The sequence below is a fragment of the Parasteatoda tepidariorum genome, chromosome 9 (assembly GCF_982258835.1).
Source record: "Parasteatoda tepidariorum strain Cologne lab strain chromosome 9, Ptep-v5.0, whole genome shotgun sequence".
NCBI lineage: Eukaryota > Metazoa > Arthropoda > Arachnida > Araneae > Theridiidae > Parasteatoda > Parasteatoda tepidariorum.
Genome location: NC_141763.1, coordinates 15,612,559 through 15,627,043, shown reverse-complemented (window position 1 = coordinate 15,627,043; position 14,485 = coordinate 15,612,559). Strand labels below are relative to the sequence as shown.

The following is a 14,485-nucleotide window of genomic DNA, read 5'->3' as shown; positions in this document are numbered from 1 at the left end:
ACATTGATAGTCGTAAACTCAAAATTGGGTCGGCTGTTCAACGACGGTTATAATCTAATTTAACCTGTATTGATTTTTGTAGCATTTGCCTTTCGCTACTGCGATATGTCAGACTCCAACAAAGCTTTCGCTGAAAAAATTTAACTCATGCCTTCCCATGTGTTTACTTTTTTTGAATTACACGTTTTGAATTTTATAAGGATACGAGAAATATATACAATGTGGAAGGTCTTTATGGAATACCCTGTATAATCCTCTGAGCTGACTCTTCATGAGCAGGATTGAATATAATTACTTGAAAACTGATTTTCAATTTGAAATAAGCTTATTCTCTCTCTTGATTGCTATTGGTACAATTTTGCCTTCCCAGTGATATCGAAAATCTTCTTCCTTGTTACGCTCCTTAATTGTTAAATTGTGTGATTTAATATTCTCATTAAAAGTTAAGTTTTTAGTTATGGAGTGCTTTCTTTTATCTTTGGTTAAATATTTTTGACAAATTTAATTGTAATCCTTATCAAAATAAAGATAAAACCATGCATATTATGCTGTATGGAGTTGTAGTTAATACCATTTTCTACCGATAGATGGCATTTGGTTACGAATCCACTTTTGACCGTCCACAATTCTTCTCTCTCTGTGACCATGGTTTCGGAGAATCTTACTTTTTTTTTCTCTGCAAATATATTCAACGTCGTTCTGAAACATACTGCAGCGGGAAAAAAGTAAGAATTATTAAAACCATAAAAATAGAGAGGGGATAAGTGTGGAGAGTGGAGAAATCACGTAACCTTGCGACATCTATTCTGTTTACAAAGAGACGCTTCAGAGTACGCATTTCCACGTGTACCTTCACGTTAGTAGGTACTTCTGTAAAAAAAATAGTGCGTGGAGTCCCTCCGTGCGGAAGAAGTTAAACTTCGCAATCTGCGACGTTAATTGTAGAAGAACCAGCAGTCGTAGAAGGATCACTAGTTCTATTCAACGACTCTTTTTCCTGCTCCACTCGCTTCCGTGCTCTGTAATAACGGTAATATTGCGCATTTTTCCCTCGTGGACCTCTTGAACCATTGGAAGTGCTTGTGGTTGCCTCATCGTCTCGCCCTGTATTTGTATTAGTAATGTATGTGAATGCGTCATAATGTAATTTCAAAAGAGAAAACCTAACAATCAATTGATATTCACAAGAGACGTACCTTGACATAACCTTAAATCCGCCACATTGTCCGTGGGATTGTTTTCACTCATTTTTTTTACAATTGTATCCACTAAACTTGAAAATAAAGAATACTACCCTATTAAATTATATGTGTATCGAAACAAACTAAGAAAATATTGAGTATTGAGTATAGTAAAGTGCGGCGTGCTCTCTGCTTTCGCTTATAGCACTGCGTTTCAATAGGTAAGGTTTAATTTAGCCTAATAAGATTTATTTGAGCTCTGAGGCTCTTCTTCAATATTTATAGGAAAACAATACTTTTATGACTTTTATTATTTTTATGCTAGTGAGGACCAAAACAATATGGAAATGAATGAGGGAAAACTGGATCCTACCACGTGATTTCCCGGCCATTAAAAATGTAGCGTTAAACGTTTAACGCAACCTTGTTGGAAGTCGCATAAGAAGTATAACTTCAAAAAATCGACTTTATTTTGTAGCGTAAAAGTATAAAAATCTCACAGACTTATATTTTCTCTTCTTCTTTAGGAGAATTGTGATAGCCGTAATGCAACGTGTAACATACGGAGAATATCTGCCACTTTTGATTGGTCCTGACATGATGCGGAAGTACGAACTGGATCTTGATTTCGCCGAGGGTTCTCTTTACAAAGAGGAAGTGAACCCAACTCTAATTGTGGAATTTTCAGGAGCAGCGTTTAGGCTCCACAGCATGGTGCCTAAGAATATCAGCAGCTCATATCCGGAATTCAAATTTGCAGACTCCTTCTCGAACTTCAAACCTCTCTACCAGGGACAATCGGATTGTTTGATTGTGGGATCTTGTGAACTGCCATCGCAGAAGAACGATCGCCATTTTATCGGGGATGTATCTCACGATCTATTCAAGTAATAGGAGTTTTAAATATTTTAAAGAAATATTAGTTGAAAATCTGTGCTTTATGATAATACAAATTGCTGTCATTAAGGTGAACCGTGTTCGAATCCCACCCATGACTGGTCCATTGAAACTCAGCTCGCAAAGACCACAGTGCTGACGTGAAATATCCTCAGTGGTAGACGGATCATGGGTTATAGTCCAATTGCCGGCCAGCTAATCGTGAGAGGTTTTCCTCTCTTTGTAAATTAAATATGGATTAGTTCGATCAAAAAAGTCCTCCGCGAAGGCAAATTTCTCTCAATACTTGATCCAGGAATTCCCTTGTCTTCTGGATTGAGTTCAAAATTACAAGGGTAGGAAGTTGAACATTCATAGTTGTAAACCCAGAAATTGGGTCGGTTGATAAACGACGGTTATTCTTGGTTTTTCGCTCCATGTGACGCAAATGCGGGTTAATTCCCTTAAAAAGTACTCCACGGAGGCAAATTTCTCCCCATACTTGATCCGGGAGTTCCCTTGTCTTCTGGATTGGTTTCAAATTTACAAGGCTATGGAGTTGAACATTGGTAGTCGTAAAACCCAAGAAATTGGGTCGGTTGTTCAGCGACGTATATAAAAAAGAGTGTCCGATATAAAAAAAAATAAGATAAGATAAGATAAGATAGTTTATAAAAGATAAGATAGTTTATAAAAAGAGTGTCCGATACATCTTTAATCAAAACCCATTTAATTGCTGAAGGAAACAGGAGTAGAAAGATTGTTATTCGAAACAGTTTGATCAGGCATTCAAACTGTTTTTGATTCTTTTCATCCTATTTTTCCCATTAGTGATAAGACCAGATTTCGATATCACTTTTGTTTTTTTCCTCTCTTTAATATTATTTGTGACCTATCATGTGAATTGTCTTTTGAGTAGATTCTTGACAACGATTCTACAAAGATGTATTAAATGCAGTTCTTACTGAACACCCTAAATAAAATGCAAGTTCGCAATGCCTGCGAGAAATTGCGACTTGGACAGTGGTTATACTATTTGAAAACGGAATTTGGATCTGAAGGTTATAGTTCGTCTACGGTAAGAACTTCCCCCACCACAAAGTTCGAGAGCGTCTGTTGTTATGGAAACAAGAATAGCGCATTTCAGGGAGGGTAGCTTCTCTTTATTCTAGGGCTAACACAATTGACCAATGAAAAAGATTCCCTTTCTCTCGCAGTCCCGGGCCAAAACCTGTCCTAAACAATGACCCTACACCCCTACTTGAAATGGCAATTCCTCGTTACCATAGTTACCGCCACAGCTCCTGACGAATGCTTAGGGGAGTTCTTACTTTAAACAAACTATACGCTCCTCTCTGTTGGTATGATTTCGTTGCTTATTCACCTTGCCAATATATTCCAACTTAATGGAATATACTGTTTTGCGGAAAAAGCGGGGAAAAACAGAGTGGGGAAGAGTGTGCTGAAATCGACTTTGAGACGTGTATTCTATTAACAAAGAATGTAATTGGCATTTATTTTTCAAATTGCAGGGTGCCAGGTGCCACTTATGGTATGGACCTAACGTCTATGAATGTTCAGAGGGGCAGAGACCTTGGACTGCAACCGTATCATCAATTTCTGAAACATTTCTCCAGTGCAGAAATCAATAATTTTGAAGATCTGACAAATACTTCTCAAGATAATATTGATTTTCTGGAGGATATCTATGAGTGAGAGAAACTTTTTTTTCATTGAGTTTGTGGCGTAACTACCACTACGATTATTAAGCATCAATTGACTAGTAAGACATGCTAACTTGATTCAATCTTGAGATATCCTTTCTTAGATGAATGTGGTCGATAACTCCTCTCCCTACAACCGCGGACGTGATATGATTCGTCTTCTTCGGTGAATGGTCCACGTTAAACAGTTAACTTGCTATTTGTGACTATGTCACCGTTCTGCTCGCTCATCGCTTCTCAGTAATACACTCGACTGTTAGTAACAACTTTGGAGAGTCCACACACACAACCGTGAACTTAATACAGCTCTCCCGATCTTTCGCAAATTAGGTTACTAGTGGGATTCTCCATGATATGACTTCGATGAATGGTCGTCTATGTTAAACAGTTGACTTGATGTTTGTGACTGTGTTGTAGTTCTCCTAGCGCGTCTCTTTTCAGTCTCAGTTATACACTCGACTGCTAATAACTACTTAGGAGAGACCACACACACACAACAGTGAACTTAATACAGCTCTCACGACAAACGCTCAAACTTAAACTGAACTTAATGCAGCTCTTCTGGTCTTTCGCAAATACGGCAACGAGTGGTATCCGTCCATCGAATTCTATCCCAGATAAAATTCTGGTAGAGGAGTATTGTGGAGTAACTACCACTACGATTAATAAATATCTATTCATTAGAATGTAAAACATGCAAACTCGATTCATTAATAAATATCTATTCATTAGAATGTAAAACATGCAAACTCGATTCATTAATAAATATCTATTCATTAGAATGTAAAACATGCAAACTCGATTCATTAATAAATATCTATTCATTAGAATGCAAAACATGCAAACTCGATTCATTAATAAATATCAATTCATTAGAATGTAAAACATGCAAACTCGATTCATTAATAAATATCTATTCATTAGAATGTAAAACATGCTAACTCGATTCTGTTAAACATGCTAACTCGATTCAATCTTGAGGTTCCTTATGATAGATGAAGGTTGGTATTATTGGTATAACGCATTCCGCACAATTTAAACACATTTTATAAAATGTATTGGGGGTCGATTTTGGTGTATTGCAATCAAACAGCCACGAGGCGATGTCTTTTACTAAGTCCACGAACTAAATTTTTTTTAAAAAAAGTAAATAAAAACATCTTAAAAAATTAAAGAGATCCATGAATAAGTTTCTTTTGGGGGGCTCTCATTTAACATTTGAATTATCTCTGTAAATTAAAAAGAAAAGACGAGTCAATAAATTAAAAAAAAAATTCTCAACTAAATTAATAAAAAATAAAGTAAAATAATCGAAAAAATTTAAAATATCTAATAGATAAATTCCTCGATCATCATCAAATCTTCATTGGGTATATTCTTACTATATAAAGTATCGTAAAAATAACTTTACTGATTCTTACGTGTATCATATCTTGACGTAATTATAAACTTTAATGTTTCTAAAAAACGAACATGGTGGATGGTGTCAGTTATTTAACACTAATAGTGTAAAAGAACCTTCTAGATTAGGGATTTCCAACTTACATGAGGACGGGGGGCACAATTGAAAACACCAGTCAAATGGCGGGCAGCAACTTTATAAAATTTTTATATACGACTATTTTATGCTTGGAGGAACATTAAATACTACTGTCAGATTTTTATCAAGTTGTACAAAATAAAAGTATTAAATTGCAAATTAAAATAAGAAGTAGATTTTTATCTGATAAAAATTTTTTTGCACCCTTGGTATGTTAAATTTCACAGAAACGAAGAAATTAGGTTTTTTTGTTAATGAAAGAAAAGTATTTTAAACCCATACAGATTTTTTTACGAAAATTGACAACAAGCAAAAAGATGACAACTAATATATTTTAGTTCGAGGGTCACAAAAAAGGGCTTCGCGGGTCGCCAGTTGGTAACCACTGTTCTCGATGTTTCACTGCTCCAGGAACTATCCTTGGGTTTTGGTGTAGTAGAACACCAATTTGGTGTAAAGTAGTTGCCACAAATTTTTGTGTTCAGATACACGAAAATTTTTTACAGTGTTCATTTTTGCTTCAAACAAGTAAGAGAAGTCAGCTACTCCATCGATTAAAACAGCAGCAGAAATAAAATTTTCTTTATTTTTTTATAGTTTCCCGGCTGACATTGATGCATATGTTGGCATAATTACAGAAAACCCAATCCCGGGCTTGGATATCGGACCCACTGCCGCTGAGATCATCGCGATGCAATTCCATGGAACAAAATTTGGAGACAGTTTTTACTTCACTCATACAAATGGAAGATATCCTTTCACTTCAGGTGAGGTATAGCTTTTATTTTGTTGTTGTTGTTGTTCATTTACGTCGCACTAGAGCTGCACAATGGGCTATTGGCGACGGTCTGGGAAACATCCTTGAGGATGATCCGAAGACATGCCATCACAATTTTGATCCTCTGCAGAGGGGATGGCACCCCCGCTTCGGTAGCCCGACGACCTACACTCGAAGTCGAGCACTTTACGGTAGAACAGTTTAACGAGGACCAATACCGCACACCCTCGGTCCCTACGCAGGTTGATCCAAGTGGTCACCCACCCGCACACTGACCGCAGCCAGTGATGCTTGACTTCGGTGATCTGCTAGGAACCGTGTCTTAACGATCAGTTCACTGCGGGACGCTTTTATTTCGTAAAACAAATTTAATAAAAAAAAAATGACAACTCATTACTGAAATGATTACTACTTTTAATTTTATTAGAAAGGTGTTAAAAATTGTCAAAAAATTATAAGACAAATAAGATACAGTATAAGAACAATACGATACAAAATCAAGGAAAAGAGAGCGTTAGTATCTTTTTGTTCTATTTTATTACCGTCGTTGAGCAGTCAGCACAATTTTGGGGTTTACGACAACTAATGTTCAACTTGATTAACATCTATATATTTGTCTTACACGGCGACAAAAAAAAGTCTCATTACAACTCCCCGAATGGCAACGCTAGAAAATCGACCAATGATTGCCGCTAAAAATGTCACATGCCATATCTAGCTGAGATGGCTCAACATATAGCGCTTTTAAAGACGGAAACTGAAATAACCAGAGAGAGTATAAGCTAGGCAGAAGTGAGTAGTCTTTGTCGATAGATCTCTATTTTAGTATTCTGTCGAAAGCGCTTTTTTTCACGAATTTATATATTACGAATTTATTTGATGATTTTTGATTTATATCACGAATTTATTTGCTTAACTAGAATTTATTTGTTTATGCAGGTTTTTCCATTGCAATTCACTTATTTCAATTTTTGATAGACTTAATTATAGTCAAAATTTTAACCTTTTTAAAGAGATATCATTTTTAGAAATTTTATCTTAGGATTTTATACTATAGCACATTTCTAATAGGTTTAACGAATTACATGTCATTTATTTGAATTCAAATTTATTTTAATGACTTAGTATTTATTATAAAGATGCAATTTTTTTTTAAAAAAAGTTGTTATATGGATTTGAATGACTGTTTCGAATTCTTAGACTTTTGTGCATTTGCAATGTACCTAAGTTGGTAGCGAGCGAAGCAAACCATATAAGATTGCGTAGCAATTTTCGGGGGTTGGCGAGCGTTAGCGAGCAGGGGGCGCAGCCCACTAGTTAAATTAATTTGATTATAAAGTGAGTGGCGATAAATTTAACTCGTCAGTAGATTTGAGTGCTTTTGTTTAATTGGTCAAAATTTCGTTTGCAACATTACACCTTCACAAATATATGATACAGAAGTAAGAAAAAGCAATAATAAACTGAAGTAACATTTTGATTTGCAGGTAAAAAAAAAACTACAAAGTTAATGTCACTTGTCCTCATTATTATTTTGTTTTATTTCAGATCAAATAAAATCAATACAAGCTTTTTCTCTGGCACAGATTATTTGCTTGACAACTAACACGGTGAAAGTCCGACAATATCCTCTTCAACTACCAGATGAAACCAAGTACGTAAATTCAACAAAAAGAACGGTGTTCCATAAAAATGTTCGCATTTTCATGATACTGACTTAAAATGTAATTTTAAAGACACAGTAGACGTTCAAAATGCATGAAATTTTTGAAAAATCTAACGTTTCGAACTTTTGAAAAACTAATATGTTTAATAATTATCTTTAAATTAAAAAAAAAGTATACATAATAATAAAATAAATTTTCTCTCCAAATTAGAAACAATTGGTATATAGAGTGTTTTGTAATGATATACAGATCGTTTGTATTGACAAACATAGTTGTTTTGTAATGACATATATAATGACATCAGTACAGCCGTAATTATTGAGCATGCAATTCAAGGACGGAGATGTCTTGCGTTCAATTTTATACTAATTGTTCGTCTGCATTTGAATCGGAACTTTTATATATTTATATAGAAGAAAAGTTTTCATAGTAATTAGTAGAACACACAAACAGAGCCACAGGGGACAGAGCGTTCGCCTTCCAATCATGTGAAACGGGTTCGAATAGCAGCTAACAGCGATACGAATCCGCACTCGGTTCGCACCGACCACAGTGCTGACGTAAAATATCCTCATTGGTAAACAGATCATGGGATAGAATGCGTTTTCCTTCAGGCTAACCGTTGGAGGTTTTATTGGTTTTCCTTTTTATGTAACGCAAAAGTGGGCTAGTTCCATCAAAATGTCCAAAACGTAGGCAAATTTAAACCGTTGGAGGTTTTCTTCTCCATGTAACGCAAATATGGGTTAGTTTCATCAAAAAGTTCACAACGAAAGCAAATTTCTCCCAATACTTGATCCAGGAGCTCTCTTGTCTTCTGGATTGGGTTCAAAATTACATGGCTATAGAGTTGAATATTGGAAGTCATAAATTCATAATTGGGTCGGCTTTTCAATGATGGTTATAAAATAAAATAAAATGATTTATTACACCTTCAGGTTAGACATTCATAGGCCTCAATAATATAAAACACCATCATGTCAGACTAAGCCTGACCTAAAAATTAGGCCAAGCTTACCAGTAACAGCAAGATTCAATTCTATCTAATTTTAAATGTTATTTCTAAACTATCACGCATCTTATGTAGGATAAAGAGAAGAAGGAAATAAATTATTCAAAGGGTGCTACCGTAACCCTTAACTAACTTTGAGATGAACATCCATCTTTAAGTTAAGCTCACCTTGACAAAAGCGTATAAGCGATATTTGTATTTGTAATGAGCACATAAGCCTGCATGTGCATTTGTAACAATAAATAAATGAAAGTTTATGTTGCCTTCATTTAAGAAAATTGACCTTCCACTAAACGTTTTGAAGCGAGTAGATACCGGGTTCGAATTCCGTCATAAACTTGCACTGCCCCTTTTCTAATTATATGCTACTTGATCTTCTATTTGGCTTGGCTTTATAAGTTGATGTTGAGTTTTATCGCCACGTTAGGCTTAATTATGTTGTCGCGTCTTATTCCACTTGATCCAGTCTTAGTTAGATCAAAATCAGAGGACCGTTCATCCAAAGAAAGTCATGAACCCTCATAAGATTTTCAAAGAGAATGGTTTATTATACCTCAATGATTCGTTACTTCATCTCGTTAGATTACGCTGGGCCTGAATGATAGTTTACTCCACTAAGTTAGGCTTAGCTAAGCCTCAATGAAATGTTACATCCTAATTAGGCTTAACTACGCATTAGTGGTATGTTACTCCACCACGTTATTCTTAGCTAAGCCTTAGGACTACTAAGCCAGTAAATTGGCTAGGCCTTAGTGTTACGTTACACTGCCACGTTAGGCTTAATTATACTTTAATGATATGTTACTCCAAGTAAGTTAGAACCAGATAGGTCTTAATGATGTGTTAATCGTTAAAGTCAGGCTGAGCTAGCCATTAATAATATTTTGCTCCCTTAATTTAGGCTTAGCTATGCCTCAATGAATTGTTACATCTCAGTTAGGCTCAGCAAGATATTGGTGGTATGTTACACCACCAAGATAGGCTTAGCTAGGCCTTAATGGTATGTTACACCACCACGTCAGGCTTAACTAGGCCTTAATGGTATGGTACACCACCACGTTAGGCTTAGCTAGGCCTTAATGGTATGTTATACCACCACGCTAGGCTTAACTAGGCCATAATGGTATGTTACATCCTAGTTAGGCTTAACAAGGTATAAGTAGTATGTTACAACACCAGTTAGGCTTAGCTAGGCTTTAATGGTATGTTACACTACAACGTTTTGCTTGGCTAGATGGTATGTTATACCACCACGCTAGGCTTAACTAGGCCGTAAGGGTATGTTACATCCTAGTTAGGCTTAACAAGGTATAAGTAGTATGTTACAACACCAGTTAGACTTAGCTAGGCCTTAATGGTATGTTACAACACCAGTTAGGCTCAGCTGGGCCTTAATAGTATGTTACACCACCACGTCAGGCTTAACTAGACCTTAATGGTATGGTACACCACCACGTTAGGCTTAGCTAGGCCTTAATGGTATCTTATACCACCACGTTAGGCTTAGCTAGGCCTTAATGGTATGTTACATCCTAGTTAGGTTTAACAGGGTATAAGTAGTATGTTACAACACCAGTTAGGCTTAGCTAGGCTTTAATGGTATATTACACCGCCACGTTAGGCTTAACTAGGCCTTAATGGTATGTTATACCACCACGTCATGCTTAGCTAGGCCTTAATGGTATGTTACACCACCACGTTAGGCTTAGCTAGGCCTTAATGGTATGTTACATCCTAGTTAGGCTTAACAGGGTATAAGTAGTATGTTACAACACCAGTTAGGCTTAGCTAGGCTTTAATGGTATGTTACACCACCACGTCAGGCTTTACTAAGCCTTAATGGTATGTTACACCACCACGTTAGGCTTAGCTATGCCTTAATGGTATCTTATACCACCACGTTAGGTTTAGCTAAGCCTTAATGGTATGTTACATCCTAGTTAGGCTTAACAAGGTATAAGTAGTATGTTACAACACCAGTTCTTAGCTAGGCCTTAGTGGTATGTTACACCACCACGTTAGGCTTAACTAGGCCTTATTGGTATGTTACACCACCACGTTAGGCTTAGCTAGGCCTTAATGGTAACATATACCACCACGTTAGGCTTAACTAGGCCTTAATGGTATGTTACACCACCACGTTAGGCGTAGCTGGGCCTTAACGGTATCTTATTCCACCACGTTAGGCTTAGCTAGGCCTTAATGGTATGTTACACCACCACGTTAGGCTTAACTATGCCTTAATGGTATGTTAGACCACCACGTCAGGCTTAACTAGGCCTTAATGGTATGTTACACCACCACGTTAGGCTTAACTAGGCCTTAGTGGTATGTTATACCACAATGTTAGGCTTAACTAGTGCCTTAGTGGTAAGTTACACCTTTACGATATGCTTAACTAGGCCCTAGTGGTATGCTGAAAGTACCCTCGGTTTCGTTGTCGATTCGCTTCTGAGCTCCTCGTCTGTTGACCTAGATTTCCATGGACTCATGATTAACCCACTGGCGGTTAAGGAAATGGGCAAAATTGGGAGAATGTTTCTCCCCTACACACAGTTACCCTATCAGTTAACATGGGAAAACCGGGTTTGCTATGCAGAGAAGACTGCAGGTTAAAATGCGACTTTTTACGTGCTGAACTGTCAGTGGGTTAAATCCCTGTTGTAAATAAGGCATGTAAATAACATTCCTAACATTTCTTATTTTTCAAAGAATTAAAAATATTGTGTCGTTTTCATTCTTTTTGGCTGAACTTTAATTTGACTAAGATTGGTCGGATTTGGCAGCAGCTAGCTGACGAAAAACACTGCGGTTTGTATTGTGCGGCGTGATATTTATGTATCTTTGTTAAATTGTATTTTTTATTTATTTTTGATGAATACCAAATTATTGTTAAATTTGATTAAAGAACAGATTGCAAATGTTTACTGAGTATTTTTAAGTGGAATTATATGCTGTGTTTGGTTAAAACGTGTTAAGTTGAACGTGTTAAGTTGAACAGCTGACTTAGATATCTTTATGATGTGCCCAACTTCCATTCTTAGTTTTTAATTGCTGTACTGAATCACACTGCATCACACGATCAATATTTAGAACATTTATATTTAATTTAACCGTTTTTTTAATACTTAACTACATAAAATGCAAGGATTAATAAATTCTTTATTTTATTCCACAGGAATCCGCTTATCTCCTGCTCATCCGTGCCAACGTTGAATATGAATCCATGGAGGGAGCAGCCGTTTTAATAAACCTATTAGTTTATTGATTCAGCAGTTTATTCATTAATTAGTGAATAACTGAAGTACAAAGAGAATAAAAAGAATATTGCAGGAAAAATCAGTTTGGTTTTTGAGTTGCATAATTATTGTTTATTACTAAATAAATAAATTAATAAAAAAAAATAAACATCTAAAAATTAAACATTTTTTTAATAATGTTTGAGAAAACGTAGTGCACATCCTTTTCTAAAGACGTTTTAGGACATTTTCGGGGAAGCTAGTCAGAAAGTGATTAATTTGTTGCAAGAGAGTAAACGAAAGTCAGAGAATAGAAGAGAAATCAAAAACCTCAAAATTTATCCATTAACCTAAAGAACGTATAAGAATTTGAATATATTCAAAAGTAACTCTTATTCTAAACGAAACCAAATAGTTAAATTTTGGTCTAATTTTTAAATGAATACGTTGAATACGAACAACACCTTTGACAATGAAATTGACGAATGTGCTAGCGTTTTTGGCAAATAAGTCAATTTTTGAGATTACACAATTCCTACGATTAGTTCACACTCTCCTTATAACTTGTTCAAATTTTCAATCGTTAATAAAATACTTTTTATTCATTCACTCAAGTTCAAATAAATTTTTTTTAAACTTGTAGTAAATGACACTTGATGTTAATATAGTTTTTTCAAATATTAATTCATTCATTAAATAGGGATGAGCTAAAAACGAAATGGAATGTTCTGATGGGTTAAGCGGTAGTCATTGTTTCAAATTTTACTATAAGCGATTCAGTTTTTCACATATTTTCAAAATAACATCTGTGATAATTTCTAACTTATAGCTCTATTTGTACAAATAAAATGCTTTATTCGCATATTCAAATATTTAATTATATTATATTCGCTGGGTCAGATAAATTCAATTCGCGATCGCAACGAACTATAGGGGGCGTTGTTGCATGAGACGCTTACCTGCGATTTCCATATGAACCGTCATTCAGTTACTCTGGAGACGTCGTTAATGTAGCGTGTAGCATTGCAACGTTCCTTCTTTAATGTGGCTTATTAAATTTAAAAAAGAAAAATGCTTGATCTTCTTTCTTGTACAACCAAAAACAAAATGGTATCTCTTTTTATTAGAGAAGGAATATCCAAAACACATCGGAAAAATATTTGTACATTAACAGAAAAAAATATGTATATTCTTATAAGAGTTAAAACCTAATGCCCGAGAAATAGTATTACTAAATTTAATGATATAACATGAAAGGCCCATTTAAACTTTACATTCTATAGTTTTAAGAATCATATTAGTTCAAAAATTAAAATGAACAAAAAGTATACATAAGCCTCATAATTTTATGAAATTTAATTTTGTAAACAACGTTTTTTGACAACAATTTTTATCAAACAATTTCAAGTTTCAATAAAAATCATTATTTAGAAACTAAGAAACGTAAAATAAAGAATGCTGACGAAACAAAAAAAAAAAAAAAAAAAAACAATTCTTTTTTTGTCGCCATTTTTAGTGCTACGAATATTCGTCTTTGGGATTTGCCAAAAACAAAACAAGATGCAATTTTATTTTTTCAGGAGGGAAATATTTGACCGAAAAAACGAAAATGTACCAATTCCCACAACATAAAACTTTATCTTGGCAAACGTACGTTTTGGAAATGTTATTTCATTTGGAATCTTATTCATCAGAGTTCATATGGCGATATGATTGTTTTGAATCTATGCTAAACTCTATATCGGCTCATTTTCCACCGAAATCCAATTAACTATTTTGATTTTAAATAAAGTGTTTTATTTTATGAACTGTCGCAAAAATTTAAAGTGTAGATTGGCGGCACTTAAAAACCGCCAAATCTGTAGCGGCGGTGGCGTTAATACATCGTAAGTACCGAATTTTCATTCCATACTTTTCTGAATCATATTATTTCAAACATTGGAATATACAAGAAGTATACATAAACACATAATGTTATACCATTTAATTTTTCAAAAGTATTTTGAGAACAATTTTTATCAAAAAATTATAAACTAAAAAACGGAAAATAAAGAATTCTTAGGATAAAAAAACGATTTCAAGAATTCTTTACATTGAAATAAAAACTTTCATATTGTTTCTTTTTTTATTATTCTTATAGTTCTTAATCAGACGTAAAAAACCATTCTGTAGAGAACCATCATCAAATGAAAAAAAAATATTTACAAGCAAATTTTTTATTGTAAAAATCATTGCACTTACCTGATTTATGATTCCCGGAGAATTCCAAAATGATAAGTTCCTTGTTTGAAAACTTTATTCTCAAATAATAGATACATAGTTTATACCTTCATTACTTTTAGATAACATACTACACAGCAAAATTTTATAATTGATATGAATTTGAATATGTAGCTAAAAGCAGAATAGCTGAATTCTAGTTGAACTTATTCTTTCAAAATTAAAAAAAACTTACCAAGAAAACGATT

General features: G+C 34.7%; 1 protein-coding gene across 1 annotated transcript in view; it reads left to right on the top strand.

The window, feature by feature from the left end:
• LOC107449416 (salivary peroxidase/catechol oxidase) overlaps positions 1–12,117 on the top strand; it is a 33,685-nt gene extending 21,568 nt beyond the window's left edge. The window contains exons 10-14 of the mRNA XM_071186390.2: positions 1,709–2,068; positions 3,590–3,769; positions 5,919–6,088; positions 7,648–7,753; positions 11,957–12,117. Of these exons, the coding sequence (XP_071042491.2) occupies positions 1,709–2,068; positions 3,590–3,769; positions 5,919–6,088; positions 7,648–7,753; positions 11,957–12,026 (886 nt within the window). The 3' untranslated portion in view covers positions 12,027–12,117. The remainder of the gene's footprint in view (positions 1–1,708; positions 2,069–3,589; positions 3,770–5,918; positions 6,089–7,647; positions 7,754–11,956) is intronic.
• Positions 12,118–14,485: the final 2,368 nt, after the last annotated feature.